This window comes from Chiloscyllium plagiosum, unplaced genomic scaffold (assembly GCF_037043375.1).
Source record: "Chiloscyllium plagiosum isolate Xiang-an unplaced genomic scaffold, Cpla_swu_hap1 HiC_scaffold_10, whole genome shotgun sequence".
NCBI lineage: Eukaryota > Metazoa > Chordata > Chondrichthyes > Orectolobiformes > Hemiscylliidae > Chiloscyllium > Chiloscyllium plagiosum.
Genome location: NW_028270148.1, coordinates 85639191 through 85657748, shown reverse-complemented (window position 1 = coordinate 85657748; position 18558 = coordinate 85639191). Strand labels below are relative to the sequence as shown.

The following is an 18558-nucleotide window of genomic DNA, read 5'->3' as shown; positions in this document are numbered from 1 at the left end:
GAAAGAGCAGATGTAGAGAGAATGTGTCCGCTGACAGAAGAATTCTAAAATTGAGAGTCTGTATATAAAAATAGGGATTGCCCACTTAAAACAGATGAGGCAAGAGGATTAAGTACTTTTAAATCTTCTTCCTGAAATGACAGGGGAAGCTTAGTCTTCAAATATTTTTCAAGCCAATGCAGATAGAACCCAGAAATGAGGGTGTGAAGGTATCGTGGTTAGGTAGTAATACAGATTTAAGATTACAATCAGATCAACAATAACCTTTGTAAATGACAGAAAAGGCTTGAAGGGGTGAATGGCCTACTCCTGTCCTTAATTGAATGCAAACTCCATCACATACCAAATGCATTAAAAACTATTATATTGGAATACTAGATAAATCAAAGGCACAAATAGAATTGATTTGATAGCTGCTGAGACATTGGTTTGGGCATCAAATGATGGAGAAAATGGAAAGAGACAAATGGAAAATGAAGATCGTGATCATATAAGATAGGATAGAAGCATACTGAAAAATCAATATCTAAAGTGAAATCAGCATATTGAAGGAGCATAATAAAGGTTTTGTAATAGTGATTGGTATCTTCATATCAGACCACATAGGAAATTGGAGAAGTTTCAAGATTAATACAAATAATTGTACAATAATCTCTAAATCTTCAGAGACTGGGCAGACATGAGCAAAACAACGTGTTAGGGAAAAAATACAATCATGACCATTCCTTACAAGAATCTGTCAAGGACCCAAAGTATCAGGATTTGTTTTGAACCAGTCCTTTGTAATGAGGCAGTTAATTAGTAATTTCTTAAGAACTGTCTTTGCTAGAGTACATTCAAGAAATAATTCATAACTGACATTATACATTCCCTTGAAGGATGTAAAACATGAAGCCCTTCTAATTACCCCAGCTAATTAGAAGTTCTGCACAGTATTACATTAAGAAAAAGTATACAATTGCCAGAATAAAGAGCAAGTCCGATTACGAACAAATGACGACCAGCAGACTGACCAAGTTTTTTAAAAAAAATGAGGAAACCGGAAAGAAATATTATAAGCATTCATACAATACATATCATAATAGACAAAATCTTTAAGAAGGAAGAAAGGATTGGAAAAAGCAAACATGAATCCATTTGAGACAGGAAAAATTTGGGTTTGGGAGTAAACCAGAAACAACATTTATCAATACTTTCTCTTCCACATGCAAACACAAAATGCTGCAGGGTGGAGTACCAGAGGTCTAATTAAAGCAGGAAAGAAATCTGAAAAGTAACATTGGAGAAATTAATGGAATTAAAAGCAAAGAATGTCCAGGACCATGCAGCTATCTCAAACCTCAGGACAAAGATACACTAGTTTTGATATTCTAGTACATTCCTATCATCCAAAAAAAGTGATATTAAGACCTTCTAATTCAACAAGATATTTCTGAGGGGGAACTGAACAAGGTTAAAAAAAAATGACAGCTGTTTGAGTCAACAGTTTTCCATCACTTCTATCAGCCAACAGCTGAAGTCCTCACTGTATAAGGTTATGGTTGGGTTCACAGATCCATCAATAGAATCATAGCCACTAATATCTCACTTCCACTCAACTGCCTGCAGAAAAAGTTGGATGTACCAAATTTGAATTTTTATAGAGATTTGATCAAGTGCCCCACAAAAAGTTAGAGCTCAAAACTCGGTGTAAAACTTTCCCACAGAATGAGCATCGGTCAACAGGCAGAAAAATAAAGAAACAAACATTTGAGCTGATAGGTAATAGCTAAAGGGTACTATAAGCACCGGTGCTTGAAGCTCGGTTATTTACAATAAATGTTAATTAGAGTAAGGGAAACCAAACATCTTTTCAACTTTATTATCTTTATCTTGAGTAAAGCACCAAGAAGGAAAAATAGGTTACAAAACAGTAGACAGGTTGAGCATAGTGATGACAGATGGAATATAATGGAAGGGACAGAAAAGTGAAGTTGGTCAGAAAAATAGCAAATTTCCTTTATCTGAAAGGATAAAGACTAGAAAGTATTAATATTCAGGGAATGCGTGCTTGCTTGCTTTAGCAAGCAAGCAATTAGGAAAGCAAATGTTATATCAGCCTTCATCATAAAAGGGTTGGGCATATACAGTAAGGCAGACAACTTTGATCTCCTACCTAGGCATACACTGGAGATTGATTAACTTGATTCCTAGGAGCTGTCCTACTAAGAATATTGAAGTAAAATGAGCCTTTTTCACTGAAGTGAAAAAAATGAAAGATGATCTTATTGAGACAAATATTCTTAAAGAGCTTGATAAAGTAGGTGGAGAAAGGTTGCCTCTCCAGTTGTAGGGTTGAAAACTAGGGGATCAAAATCTCCGGGTTGGTCATTTGAAGTGAAGGTGAAAAGACATTTCTTAACCTGTTAGATGAGAATTTTTGGAACTCTTTACTCTCAGAGGACTGTGAATGCTTAGTTATTCAATATATTCAAGTGGCTGATCAAATAGACAGATTTGTGGATACCAATGAAATTAAGCACGTGTAGGGCAAGAAATTGATGCTATGGTAGAAAAATCAGTCATGTTGGTGACAAGTAGTGAAGCAGATTTAAAGGATCATATGGTTTACTCCTGTTCCTTTTAGCTTGCACAAAATGGCTGCATATATTGCCAAACAATTGACTTAGATATAGTCAGCATATTAAAAGATGGACAGTATGAGCTTTAACATCAAAATCAGTATTGTAAATCTACTTGAGAAAACCTCTTCCTTGAAAGCCATGATAAAAGGAACTTGATAGATCAGTGCATTACAAATCCTCAGAACAATATTTTGACAATTTATGCCTCAGAACTGGATTATTCATTCCCATGTTTTAACTGTGCTTAATCTGGCTGCTAACGTCATTAGTTGCTTTCTAGGCACAGGTTGGGCAAGTCATCAGAAATCAAAATAAATTGTGACTATCACTGTAGCTCCTTAAGTTAAAACAGTGGCTGTTAATCAGGTTGGGCATCTCTGAAATCCATTTTTTCAACACCTCGTTTTACCCATTTACAATGGTGGCATAGTAGACCTTTACTACTTCATTCACAAGATATGGGCAGTGATTAATAGGCTAGTATTAGTTGGCTATACAAAATTATCCTTCTGGTGGTGGTAAACTGCCTTCTTGAACATCTGCAATGCACGTGAAGTATTCATGTTCACAGCGCTGATAAAGGAAGGTTTTCCAGGATTTTGACTAACTTACAACGAAGGAATGGAACTATTGTTCTAGGTCAGGATAACGTATAGATTAGAGGGGAGATAAGCAGATAGTATTGTCTCCATATATCTGCTGCATATTTCCTCAGTACCAAAAATCAGTTTTGGGAACGGCTGTCAAATAACTCTTGATGAGTTTCTGCAGTGCATCTTATAGATGCTATATACAATGGAGGAAGGAGTGAATGTTGAATTTAGTGGACAGTATGTTATTAGTTGGGCTACTTCACCCTGAATGGTATGGAGCTTCAGGTTTTGCTGGAGCCGCACTCATCCAAGCAAAAAGGAGAGCATCACAATCCTGACTGTGCCTTGCAGATGATAGGCATTTGAGTGTCAGGAGACAGATCTCAATTCTTAACCTTTAAGTTACTGGTGTTTAACATTTTTTGTTGACAGGCCCAGATCAGCTTCTATTAAAGGGTAGCCCTCCCAGCTCTTCTTGAAAGAGATTCAGTGATGGTACTGCTACTGAATATCAATCAAGTGATGGCTAGATTCTCAGTTATTACTGATTGGCTTTTATGACACACGCTGCTTAAGAGCCCAGTTCAATGACAATTGTTGGAATGTTGTCAGAGCCCATTGTGAGCAGTGCCTTCAGCCATTTCTTGATTTCACTTGAAATCAAGTGAAGTGAATTGGCTGCCGATTAGAATCTGTAATACTAGGGACCTCAAGAAAAGGCCATGCTGGATCTTTTACTTGGCACTCCTGGCGAAAGATGGTCACAAATGCTTCAAACTCAACTGTTGCACTGATGTGACAGGCCCTGCCATCATGGAGCTTGATATATTTGTGGAGTCTCTACTTCTCAGCTGTTTAATTATCCACAACCATTCATGAACGAATGTCAATGAAAAAAAAAACAAATAAAAGGAACTTCAGAGAAGCTGTTCAAATCAGAAAGGAATATCATAACATATTTAACTTCATTTTACCCTGGCTGTGATTGTCACTCCAAGTGTCAACTGTTTGGTGACTATTTAAAAGGTTTAGTATTTTGCAAAATGTTGCACAATTGTTTCTTTTCCCTCGACCAAAATAATGGAATTCAAATAGCCTTGAAATCTGAAGACTCTGGTAACAAACCAGCTTTGGACAACTAGAACAAATTATGGGACAGGATTACTTGCTAAATGAGCAAAATTACTGAACTGAAAAGAATTTCTAGTTAATTCTGTGAATCCAAATATTTACACTTCTCGCAAATCATTTTGTCAACATGCACACTACTACAGGGGCCTCAAATGTAATTTATTCTATAACAATGGGCCAAACAACTAGTTTGCCTACATTGGTGTTGCTAAGTTTTATCAATAGATGACCTCAAAAATATCTTAACCCAAGGCTTTGGATACATGGAACTGTAAACAACCAGTGCCAATTCTGTTTCGCATCACACCATGTTTAGGGAGCAGACACCGCAGCTAGTTGGCAAGCTCTTGACTTTAAAACTTCACATTCTTAGTGTTAAACCCCTTCTCTCCATCTGAGCTCACTAGCTCCAAAATACTGAGCATTGCCTGTAAATTGGACTTTTGTGCATCTCCAATACAATTTGCTTCTCCTTTGGCAGTCGTTCCTCAAAGCCTCAGTTACAATATTTGCAATTGTCTCTAAACTTCTACTTCTCCAGTTGTGCCCTCTTTCTCCTAGATCAAATGTATTTCTTTTGGCCAAGTGTTGGTCAACCGGTCTCACGGCTCCATAACAATTTCTGCCCGTGAAGTGCCGTCTGATTTGTTACATTACAGCCATAATATAAAGCACAAGCTGCTATTGAACTACAACGCAATATTTGAGAATGTGTTTTCCCAATATTGACATGTACCAAATTATACCAACATGCCACATGAACAAAAAAGTCACTTGAATCATGCACGAACCAATTATTCAGCACTGTCAACAAAGCTAAAATATTCTCAATTTTGAGATAAACTGGAATTTGACAGGCTTGCCATTTGCTCCAAATGTTGACAAAATAGTTCCAGCCGAGAAGGTGGTGGTCTTAGGGAGTGACAGAAACACTGAACAAAGCTTGTTCTTTATATTAAACAAAGTCAAATTGTTGCAGAAACTCAACAGGTCTGGCAGCATGGGTGGGAAGAAAGCAGAATTAACACTGAGTCTGGTGATTCTTTATCAGAGGCTATAAAGAGTCAACAGATTCAAAATGTTTACTTTACTTTCTTTGCCAGAAATGCTGAGTTTTGCCAGAAATAGGTTTTTGTTTCAAATCTCCACCATCCACAGTTGTTTTCTATTGTATTTTATTCAGTACCAAGGGCAACCCAGAGTGCTTTGCAAGCAGTAAAATACTTTAAGTGCAATCACAGTTGCAACGTAGGAAGAGTCAAAATGGAATAATCAACATGAAAATTAATCCATTACCATTTCAATAACATTTGCTGAGAGTCACTTATACCAATTTCCCAGATGTCATGGTTACCATTTAGAATTGACAGACACCTTTATCTCAACCAAATGACTACATACCTGAGTGTCTGATTTTGATATCGTCCTGCAACCTTACTGAAAGAAACATCTGGTTTAGTTTGACATGCTGCTACAAAACCTCTACCATCGTGGCAAACAGCAGCACTGATCGGTCCACACACATTCAGGTAATAATAGTATTCATCAGTGGCGTCGTCATTCTTCTTGGGGACGACGTGATATGGATTACTAGATGCTGGACAAAAAAAAAAATTCAAGCACAAAAGGTGAACAGGAATACATTTAAAACCAGAAGCAGTATGAAAGCCATTAAAATAAACAAAATGATTGTCAGCTTTGTCAACTTGTTTGCACACGTTACATAAAACAGTCTCAAACTTTGCGACAAAAGGCAGTCATGTTGACTGCAAGCAAACCAAGCCACTAAAGGTCTTTTTCCTCCCCAAACGTAACTTGTCAAAGGAAGCATGCTTGGAAGCTCTGGAGGAATTAATCCAATTGATGCTCTTTTCATAAGTATGGCTCAAGTAATTAAAATTTCTGAGAAATCGAAAATCAAGCATACGCTATATCGAGATGATTATTCCTTGTGAAAATTACAAAGTCAAATCACAAGACACCAGGTTATAGTATAGCAGGTTTATTGGAATTCAAGCTTTTGGAGCACTGGTCCTTCAACAGGGCTTTGAAAGCTTGTCATTTCAAATAAGCTGGCAAATAATTTGTCCACCTTAGTCCAATATCGGCATGTCCACATCGTGAAAAATACAGTTCAAGGTGTAATATCAGTTTCAATATTAGCAATCAAGTTTGACTTCAAAATCCATTTCTGCTTGTGTCTAACTATTTTACACAAAGTTGCAGTGCTATAAACGAAATGACTAATTGATAGCAAAACAGAAAATACAAAATAAAGCGTAAACTTAAAAGGAGTAGAAGAATGTAGAACACAGCATGCATAAATCATTAAAAGGATAGGTAGATAGCATGGTTAGTAAAACATACAATATCCAAGATGTTATTATTAGGGGTGTAGAAGAACAAAGTAGTGTACAACCATAGGTGGTGCAGTGCATAGAATTCTAAGCACCAGTTTAGGAAAAATGAGAAGGCAGAGATTGCAAAAAGGATTAACAAAAAATGGTTGCTGATATAAGGGCTTCAGTTACAAAGCTAGATTGAAGGAGGCCAACAGGATGTGATAGAAGATTTGAAAACCATGAAGGTCCTAAATGGAGTTCTCACTTGTAAAAGGTTTGAAGGTGGCAGAGATTTTAAAAACTGGCAAAAGCAACACAAGGAGGAACTTTATGTTGGAAAGGATTAGGGTTTGAAGGCATTGTCTGACAATATGAAAGAGACAGGTTTAATTAATGGAGGCAAAATAATTAATACTTATTTAAAACTAAAAGAACTTGCAAGATTTTGCTGAAAGTGAGAAGGATTTACATTGAATTACTCAAAGCAGGTGCACAAAATAGCTGAATAGGCTTCCTTTGGTTTAACTACTGTCATCCTGCAATAGTTTAGCTATTCTATTTGGCAGGGTTGTAATCATTTGAATTTATGTAAACTTTTTATTCTCAATATAAATGTAGCACTGTAAAAGTTATATTTAAAACAGTCAGATTAATGTTTCTTCTACCATGCACTGCTTTTAACGTGCACAATTCAACCAAACCTCAAATACAGAGAAGAAGTTTGAACCTTTTTAAATACAAATTATGCGCAGTATAAAGTTTCAATGATCTTTCACATAGATTCAAGAATTGGAATGAAAAATCAGTCCCAGAGCAGATCACTTATCTTTTTGGATAGTAGAACAGGTTTAAAAGAGCTAAATGGCCTTCTTCTGGTTCTTTATGTTTCTAGTAGAATGGCAAACAAAATTTTAAAATGTATCAATGCGACCTGTTCGTTGAGCCTTCTTTCCATCTGACCAGGGATTTCACCCTCTGATGGGTTTATTTAATATTTCTCCATTTACATGCAGTTACATAATTTTGAATCTCATCTTCTGAAGAGGTGGTGATCCATCTCCTTGATAAATGATTATTTTGTATTATTTATTCACTATTGCTGCCAGAGATTGTCCTGATCACCCCTTAGTCTATACACAAACATACTTTGCTGTGTTTTATTCATTTGCTTGGAGAATATTCTACCATTATGCTTTATGATCATTGATAATTTAGCTTCATATTGCCTCATCTTTTTTAATCTTCGTCTTTGTATTAATATTCATTTTCTCTGTACTTCCGTTAGCCTCATTTTTACTGTTATGATTTTAATCATGCTTCAGTAGTGATTAGTTTAGTTTTTATTTAAGCAATTTGCATTTTCTGGGTTCTATTGAGCACCATTTTAATATTTTCTACTTTTATTCTAGTAGAGTTTGCCACTACAGTTGTCCATTTTCTTCATACGAATTCCAATTCCAGCCCTTTAAAGTCAGCTATCCTTTTACTTTATCACCCTGAAAAATTAAATTTGCTCAAATATTATCCAAACCATACATTACCATTGTCACTTATCACCATATTCCACTACTTCTACTATTCATTTTCTCCAATTCATTTTCCCATAATCAGTGCCATGCATTTCTTACTGAGCTTACTAAACCCAATATGCAAGAGCCCTGCAAAGATTGCGGCAACATCATTCCCTTCTCTCCTTTCCCCAACTTTTGGTTAATCATTCCAGGTAACTAAAGTTTGGGACTTGAACCCAGTTTCCTTGCTGAGGCAGGAACACTGCTCCACATGATTGTTCAATGCTTTGATTCATCTCCCCAGTTGTTCACTTTTTTTCATCCCACTTTTCTTATTAGGTGTTTTGCAGACTAATCCTAGTTGAACCAACTGACTTGTTAATAAATCTATTAAGCCTGTCCTTTTGCATTCTATTTTTACTGTTTACCGTTTTCTAATTTGCTGTCTCTAAATGTAACTGCTTTATCTTCTCTCTTTCTAAATAGATTAGAGTCTAACATTGAATTCTTAAATGATTTTTCCCCAAAGTCATGCCTCCGCAATCCCGACATTGCCTGGTTTCTCAAGATATTACTCACCAGTCCACCTATTTTCTTGGAGACATGAGACATCTCTGAACAGAATCTAATCCAGTTCTTAAAACAGCTGCTCCTCACCTTATTTGTATCCAATGTTTTGTGCTTCTGTTTTCTACAAGTATTAATTTGTAGCCTTCCTTAGTTTAATATGGTCAATGGTCTCTCCTCTTGTTTCACGGTGTCCCCTGCAAACCCCTTCAAGGGGTTTATTAAAGCCTTTGTCACCTCATGATATACTTTTTCCATTAAGATATGGTCCCACTCAGCTCAAATGCATCCTTTTCCTGTCATGCTAACAGGTATCCCACAAAAAAACTTTTCCTAAGTACTGAACTCAGAATGCAGACCGTCCCTAGATCTTTCAATTTGTATTTAGTTTTTAAAGTCACTTCATTCTAGTTTCAATTTAGAAGTACACTGAAAATTTACCTTAATGACAGACATTTCAGTAAGTTAGACAAAAATGGAGCTTCCCTAAGCTTTCACAAGGAAGTGCATTGTAGGCCAGGAGAGCTCCCAATCTAATTTCTGAAAAGAAACCTAACAGATTCTACTCTTTCAGCATCTGCATATGGAGATATCAACAAGCAGCTTGAAGGGGCTGGTATACACAGTTTGCTGGATGAGAGAGTAATGCCAACAGCACAAGTTCATTTCCTGTACTGGCGTCTCAACTCTTGCCCAAGTCATTAAAATCTACCACCAGTCCCCTCTCTTTAATGACTGAGCTACCCTGGGACTATGGTGATTTTACCTTTCCTTTATCAACAGCCCATCTAATATCACAGCACTCACTTAAGATGTACATAAATCATGGACACTTCCTTAAAAGCACAGAAAGGTGACAACCACATCAACAGGGAATGTATTCCCTTCGCTAGCCTCATGCAGATTTGTTAATCTCATTTAAATTGGTACTATTCCTGAAAATGTTTTTTTTTTTAAAATGTATCTACAAATCAGATAAAACTTTGGGGTTGAAAGCAAGAAGAGAAAATCAAGCTACAATCTTGGGTAATTATAGAAAAAAATGTATACAAAGACTTCAGTGAAATATGGGCTCTTTAAAATGTGAAAATTGATACTAAAACCAAGAGAATTAGGATGACACGGCAACTTAGTGGTTAGCACTGTTGCCTCAGTGCCAGGGATGTGTGTTGAATTCCAGCCTTGTGCAACTGTGGAGTTTGCACATTCTCAATGTCTGCGTGGGCTTCCTTCAGGTGCTCTGGTTTTCTCCCACAATCCACAAAGATGTGCAGGTTAGGTGAATTGGCCACACTAAATTGCCCAAAGTGCTCAGGAATGTGTAGGTTAGGTATGTTAGTCAGGGGTAAATATAGGATAAAAAAGGGCAGAGAAATGGGTCTGGGTGGGTTACTCTAAGGGTAGGTGTGGACTTGTGGGGCCAAAGGGCCAGTTTCCACACTGGGATTCTAGGAGAAAATTTAATCTGCATTTGTACCATTTATTTAACTACTCGAGACGCCTGTAGTTATCTAAGTTATTGCAGGTGTGATTATGCATTTATTATTTTGTAACAGTATACTTACCAGGCAATGTGAGGGGAGTCAGATCAATGGAGAGGTCATGCTGGTCACTTACAAGCTTGCAGTTATGACTTTCTAAGTAATCTCTGGGGCAGGCATATTCAGTGACCCATTCAACTTCAAAGCGACAGTTAGTACTAGCTATTAACTTGGGATCTGTACCCTATTAAAAACAAACATATTTGCATCAGTAAGTCAAGATCATAAAATCAAAAATGCAAATTCTAAAAGTTTCGCAATGCCTGAAATCGCTGAATTTGTGAAAATTGTTTCATGTACAGTAACTGCAAACCAACTTACGCTGGTTCCAAAATAAAATTAAACATGCCTATTTACCTAGTTCAATGTAATGGATTACGAATCTTATTTTCTCAAATTCAGAAATATGGCAAAACTTAGTAATGAACATCGAGGATTCCAAGATCTAAAAGTCAAGAAATTGAACAAAACATTGCATGGAATCCATAGCAATATGTTAAGCTGTCCTTATGCTTGCCAAGAAAGGGACTTTGAGGAGATAGTAAAAAATTGCTGGGAGATCAAGGCTACACTGTATCGCAACTTCCATCCTTAAATTAAGAACAGAAACTTCATTTTTTGGCAAGCATTAAAATGACATGAGCAATTTAAGCAAATGTTCATCTTTCTCAGCCACACTGTCACAGCTAAATGCAGTGTCGTGCTTTTGAATGAATAATCTAGAATTCAAATTGCAAATTATTAATACCAGAATTGCATGTTACATGCATAAAGTCTGTCCTTTTTCAATTTTAAGAATAACTTATTTAACTAAACAGAAGTCATGTTCCAGAGAAACAGAAAATACAAATAAAGTGTAAACAAATTTAAATTTTAGGGGATGAAACGACAGGAAATCTCAGCTTCTAAAGAAACTTTGATACAATATAACGTAGTAACAGAAGTAAAGAAAGCTGATGGGAATGTAAATTGTAAGACCACAGAGGCTGCAAAAATAAAGGTAGCGTCAGAAAATGAGCAATAAGGCAGGTATCATGTGAATTTAAGAGATTCTTATTGAGGACAGTAACAAAATATTTCAAAGACTTAAACCCTTCAAATGTTGATGTTGAAAAATTGTGCCCCCTTACAAGAAACACAGCAATGATTTAGTTGGTCAAATGGCACATGGTCTTTTAAAGAAAGGGCACTGGAGTACAAGCATAAGGAACTCTCGCTCATAGCTGTATAGCACTTTAAGACTGCACTTCTATAGAGAGAAAAATTGTGTACGGTTGTAAGGAAGAACACGCTTGCTTTGAAGCAGCATAGAGCAGCTTCATGAGACATTGCCTGAAATGGATGGGTTTAGCCCCTAATGACAGGCTCAGTAAATTAAGTCTTCCCTTCCTGGAATTTAGAAGAATGACAAATGGGAGGTGATTTTGTTGAAATAAACAAAATTCTGAAGGAAAATCAACAAGGCGAATGCCGAAAGGTCCTTTGTTTGGGGAATTTAGAATACAGATAACTTCAGGCTAAGGGGTGGCACTGTGGCTAGCACTGGGTTCAATTCCAGACTGAGGCAACTGTCTGTGTGGAGTTTGCACATTCTCCCAGTGTCTGCGTGGGTTTCCTCCAGGTGCTCCAGTTTCCTCCCACAGTCCAAAGATGTGCAGTTTAGGTGGATTAGCCATGCTAAATTGTCCATAGTGTTAGGTGCATTAATCAGAGGGAAATGGGTCTGGGTGGGTTACTCTTCGGAGGGCCGGTGTGGACATGTTGGGCCAAAGGGCCTGTTTCCACACTGTAGGGAATCTAATCTTAAGTCTTGAACAATTCAGACCGAACGGAGGAAAAATTTCTTCAAAAGCTAAGTACATCTTTGGAAACTTCTCCCCAATGAGGCTCAAAGTATTCAATGCTCCAACAGATTTTGTGTCTCAGACAGTTAAAGAATTTGGCGAACTGACAAAGCAGAATGGCGTAGAAGATCATTCATGATCACATTGAATGGCAACAGCAGGCTCGAAAGGACAAATGGTTAACTTCTGGGACTCCTACCGTACTCAAATCTTATTACAATACTACCTGGTCAACACTAATTCCAAAGCTCTCAAAGGTAAGGCCACTAAACAATGATGGAGATATGTATTGATGAAATATTTTTAAAAAGATGTTCTAAGGAAGCAGAATTAGATTAGATTACATGATTTACAGTGTGGAAACAGGCCTTTCAACCCAACAAGTCGACGCTGAGCCTCTGAAGAGCAACCCAACCAGACCCATTCCCATACATTTACCCCTTCACCTAACAAGGGGTAAAAAGGTGTCCATGGATGGAAAGATGCTAATGTGACACCCCTATTCCAGAAAGGAGATAAGCAAAAAGTAAAAAACTACAGAGTTCAAACTGTTTTATACTGGGTACGTTGCTGGAGGAGATAACTAAACACTTTTATTATTAGATTCCCTACAGTGTGGAAACAGGCCCTTTGTCCCAACAAGTCCACATTGATCCTCCGAAGAGTAACCCACCCAGACCCATTTCCCTCTGACTAATGCACCTAACACTATGGGCAATTTAGCATGGCCTATTCACCCAAGCTGCACATTTTTGGACAGTGGGAGGAAACCGGAGCACCTGGAGGAAACCCACGCAGACACTGGGATAATGTACAAACTCCACACAGTTGCCCGAGGCGGGAATTGAACCCATGTCTCTGGCACGGTGAGGCAGCAGTGCTAACCACTGTACTGCCCATAAACAGGTATCAAATTGCTATAATAAAAACAGCAATTATTAAATATCTATGGCTTAAAAACTCTTGCAACTGAGGAGATTTAACTGAAGAGACAGTAGTACTATTCCTCAATTATCCCCATTCCACTCAAACTGTCAGTTTTCCACTTCAGTACATTTTCAGCCTGTTTACAAACCTCTCTCCTTCCAGAAGGACAGATTAAAGTAATGGTGACAGCAGGTTTATGATTGCCACAAAACGCTGGTGGCTTTTCACTCTCCTTATATTCTTTCGCATAGTGAAGTTTTAATCTGAAACACAAATTGAAGGATATGTTAAAAAGTGCACAGAGCAGAGTGAAAATACTGTATATAGGTCAATGTATAAGTCAACCCCTTATTTTGGCCCAAAAATCTTGTATTTTTCATATAGCTCATGGAAAAGTCCATCCTAGTTCTTCAGTTACAATCAACCTTTATATGCCTGCCCGCTGCGCTCCACTGACTTTCCAGCCTGCCAGCTGTCTCACTCCACTCCAGGTTTTCTGAGTTACTGTAATAATACAACAGTACGGGGCAACTGCCATATCCGCGGAGTCTGTTTCAGTTACCGCTGCCCAAACACTAGAGAACCTTCCCGAACCAGGCGGCTGCTGGGAAGGTAAATTTCCCATTTTATCTGTTTTGTCGATAAATATTCATCCCTCAAACAATACCTCATGGAGAAGTCGATCTCTAATTTCAGATTTAAAAAAAAAATCAGGCTTCAAAATTTGACCTACAAACAAGTATCACTGGACTAATAATCCAGAACTCTTAAGCTAATGTATGGGAACATTGGCTTAAATTCCACCGTCAGATGGGGAAAATTCATAGCTAGCAAAATGTGACTATGTAACAAACTTCATAAAAGCCATCTTGTTTACTGATGTCCTTTGGAAAAGAAATCTGTCACCCTTACTCGGCACCTGCAACTCCAGATTTTCAACTGTCCTCTGAAAAGGAATGAGCAAACCACTCAATTTGATCAAATAGCTACAAAATCAGAACAAAGGAATAAAACTGGACGCAGCACCTGGCATTAAACCTAAGCACCAGAAAGTACACCTTCAAGCACAATATTGAAGACACTGCAAAGAATTCGCTACAATATCTGGGGTTTGTTTCAAAAATAGAAAAAGCTGTCCTGCACTGACAGGCTATTGCTTGGCTAGTCTGTAAAGGTATGATTCTGTGATGATTTGGAGATGCTGGTAAATATGAATGTCTTATAAATCACCATCAATATCTACCCCATTAATAGAACAACCCACTTAAGACGGCACAGTGCAATATAAGCAGAAAGGAGTTATCCTGTGTGTATTGCTATTAAATCAAAACAGGCAAGTTCCTCCGGATTACGACACACCCACTGCCCTCAGTGAGGAATTAGTAAAAGTTGAACATGACTTCAAAAAGCCCAAAAGGTGGAAAGGGCTTTGCACAATTTGGGTGGGAGATTTCAAATGTTCACCATCAAGAGTGACTAGTTATCAATATGACAGAGTTGGCAGAATCCCAAGAGGACATAACTAGTAGAATAAGTCGCAAAGGGTGGGAAGGGAGCCAAGCAGGTCTCAATGTACCTTCCACAGATGCATCTGTCCACACAGTATTGATCAAAGCAACTACTACAGTCCTTTCAGAGACAAAGTCTCAACTCCATATTAAAGAACCTCAACTCCACATTCCTGTTTTTCCCCCCAGAGCTCTTTCCCCCCACCCCCACTTTAAGGAACCTCCATTTCTTCCTTGGATTTGTTGACAGACTCTGCCTCCACTGCATTGAGAGGCAGAGATTTCCACAGATTCACAACCCTCAAGTAGTTTTTTCTCCTTTCAGTTTTAAACCAACCTACCTTCTCTCAATCTATCTAGGACTTCTTATTTGAGACTGTCCCACAAGAGGAATCTGTTCAACATTCATCTTATCAATCTCCTTTGGTATTTCACATACCTCAATCAGATACTCCATCATTTTACTGAACTCCAGTGAGTATAAGCCCAAGCTATTCAACAATCCTTGTACAACAGCCCTTTCATTCTTGGAATCAACTGGTGAACCTCCTCGGAACTGCCTCCAATGCCACCACATCCTTAAGTAAGGAGACCAAAACTTGATAATACTCCAGGTATGGTCTCAAAGTATTATCTAATTGTAACATCACTTTTTTACCTTAATATTCAGTCCTTTTGCAATAATTGCCAGGATTCCATTCACTTTTATTACATGCTGTACCTGCAAACCCACTTTCTACAATTCATGCACAAAGACACCCAGATCCCTCTGCACTGACACTTAGAATCTGCTTCCCATTTAAATAACAATTTGCTAAGCTTTTTTTCTGGACAAAATAGACAGCCTCACACTTATCCACATTAAATTCATCTGTCAGTTTCTGGTCCATTTTCCCAAGCTATTAATATCTATCTGCAAATTCTCTATCACATCCGACTTCCCCACTTATTTTGTATCAACAGCAAATTTTGCTATGTTACACTCCGTTCCTGTTTGTAAATCATTTATATAGATAGCAATAGTTGAGGAGCGACACCCACTAGTTATAGGTTGCCATCCAAGCGAGGACCCATCTGCCCCAACTATATGCTGTTAGTCAGGCAATCCCCTATCCAAGCCAATATGCTATCCTTAACCCCCTGAGATCTAATCTTCTGGATCAGACTACTATGCAGCACCTTATCAAATGCCTCTTGGAAGTCTAGATGTAACACATCCACTGGATCCCTATTATCCACATGACTGGTTACATCCTCAAAACATCCAGCACGTTTGCCAAGCACAACTTGCCCTCGTGAAATCATGCTGACACTGGTGAAATGTGCTTTGTTGTTCCAAGTGTTTAGTTATCTCCTCCAGACTGCAGCAACTTCCCCAGCATAAAACAGTTTGACCTCTGTAGTTTTCTACTTTTGCTTATCTCCTCTCTGGAACAGGGGTGTCACGTCAGCACCTTTCCATCCATGGACACCTTTTTGAGAATCCAGTGAATTCTGAAATATCTAACTAATGCATCTATTGTCTCTGCTGCCACCATGTTTAATACTCGAGGATGCAGGCCATCAAGCCCCAGTGACTTCCCTGCCTTTAATCCTGCAAGTTTACTTAGTACCTTCTCCTTAGTTACAGTAATTTCACCAAGATCCTCTGTAGTAACTGCAGTTTTTGGGAAGAGATTATCTTCTACTGTGACGCAGAGAGAAAATATTGGTTTGGTGCCTCTGATTTGAGTTTCCCATTATTACCTCACCACTGTCATCCTCTAAAGGACTGACATTTATTTTCACAATTTTCTTCATTTTTATATATTTAAGCCAATGATATCAGTGCTTATGTTTTCTGCTGGCTTCCATTCATCTTAGCTCTTTTGATTTGTTTTTAACAACCTTTCACTGAGGTTTAGAGTCCCCCCCCCAATCCTCCAGAATGCCACCAGCTTTTACTGTATGATATGCACTACTTTTTGTCTTTACAAAGAGAGTCAGAGTCCTACAGCAGGGAGACAGGCCCATTGGCCAAAAGTAGTCTGTGCCCACCAAAACATCCATCCACACTAACCCCATTTCCCTGCAATTTGGGCCCCGCCCTTCTAAACCTTTCCTATCCACATATTTATCCAAATGCCATTTAAACTCAACTTCCACCGACAGCTCATTCCAGATGTGCACTCCCCTCTAAAAAGTTCTGCCTCAGGTTCCATTTCATTCTTTCCCCACTACCCTTAAACTGATGCACTCTAGTCCTCGATTCCTCAGTCATGGGAAAAAAAAACTGAGTGCAGTCACCCTCTCCATGCCTCATGATCTTACACATTTCCATAAGGTTTCTCCCTCAGTCTCCTACACTCCATTGAATTGAATGTTATTGTCATGTGTACCCAGGCACAGTGAAAAGCTTTATGATCTGCCTGTATTGCTCGCGAGACTTAGTAGTATAGATAGTAAATAATAGGGAAACAGTGGCAAAAACAGGTACAGGGAATGTTAAGAGTTTGACAATCCATTCAGTATTCTAACAACAATAGAGTAGAAACTGTTACGAAACCAACCGGTGCGTGTATTCAGGCTTCTGTGCCATCTCCCAGATGGTAAAGGTTGTCGGAAAACATTGCCAGGGTGGGATGGATCTTTGAGAATGCTGGGGGCCTTTCCTTGACAGCAGGCCTGATAGATTGATTCTATAGATGGGAGATTGGCTTTTGTGATTGCCCGGGATGAGTTCACCACCCTCTGTAACCATCTCCAATCTTGAATGGTACAGTTGCCATACCAGGTAGCGATACATCCAGACAGAATGCTCTCAATGGCACACCTATAAAAGTTGGCAAGGGTATTCGCCGTCATGCCAAATTTCCTCAGCTGCCTGAGGAAGAGGAGATGTTGTTGGGCCTTTGTAACCAATGCATCCACAAAGTCCCAGAAAGCTTGTTGTTGATGACCACTCACAGGAACTTGACACTCCCCATTCATTCCACCTGTGATATTAATACGTAGGTGGGCATGAATAACATCCCACCCAAAGTCAATAATGAGTTCTTTAGTTTTGCTAGCATTCAGAGTTAGGTCGTTCTCTCAGTGCACCATTTTTCCAGGTCTTCACTTCCCATCTGTAGTTTGTTTCATCGCCATCTGAGATTTGACCAACTATGGTGGTTTCATCAACGAACTTGTAAATAGCATTAGTCTGGTATTTGGCGACACAGTCATGGGTATACAGTGAGTACAGTCGGGGGCTGAGTACACACCCCTGGGGGGGGGGGGGGGGGGGGGGGGAGCTGCAGGGGAGTGTTGGTGAGGATGAAATACTGTCCCCAAACTGATTGTGGCTTCAGGAAACTGAGGATCCAGTTGCAGAGAGTGGGGCTTAGTCAGAGATCCCTAAGTTTAGTAAACAGTCTCATATTGTAGTGTTGAAGGCTGAACTGTAGTCAATGAGTAGGGTTCTTACATAGCTGTTCTTAGTATCAAGATATTCTAGGGAGGAGTGAAGGGCATGTGATTGGCACCTGACATAGACCTGCTGGTCAGATAGGCAAATTGGAGTGGGTCAAGAGGAGTGGGGAGGCTGGAGTTGATTAATGCCATGATCAGCCTTTCAAAGCACTTCATGACCACCGAAGTTAGGGTCACTGGGTGATAGTCAGACATGCTGAATGAGCCATCTTCAGCGCAGGGATGATGTCGGCCCTCTTGAAACAAGCAGGCACAGTGGCCTGCTGCAGTGGCGTGTCTAAAGAAAGAAGTCCTAGCTTGTCCACCCTCTAACTCAGAGCATGGAGTCCTGGCAACATCCTTGTAAATTTCTTCTGCACTCTTGCCAGTTCAGTAATACCACCTGTCCAACAGCAAGGTGACCAAAACTGAACACAATACCCCAAGTGCAGCCTCACCAACATAACTTTCCACTTCTATCCTAAATACCTCAATGAAGGCGGCCAATATGCCAAAAGCCTTCTTCATTGCTCTACCA

At 38.9% G+C, this 18558-nt stretch overlaps 1 protein-coding gene across 1 annotated transcript in view; it reads right to left on the bottom strand.

The window, feature by feature from the left end:
* igf2r (insulin-like growth factor 2 receptor) overlaps positions 1–18558 on the bottom strand; it is a 218934-nt gene that overhangs the window by 148409 nt on the left and 51967 nt on the right. The window contains exons 7-9 of the mRNA XM_043696288.2: positions 13229–13343; positions 10334–10493; positions 5750–5945 (exon numbers count right to left, since the gene is read on the bottom strand). Of these exons, the coding sequence (XP_043552223.2) occupies positions 5750–5945; positions 10334–10493; positions 13229–13343 (471 nt within the window). The remainder of the gene's footprint in view (positions 1–5749; positions 5946–10333; positions 10494–13228; positions 13344–18558) is intronic.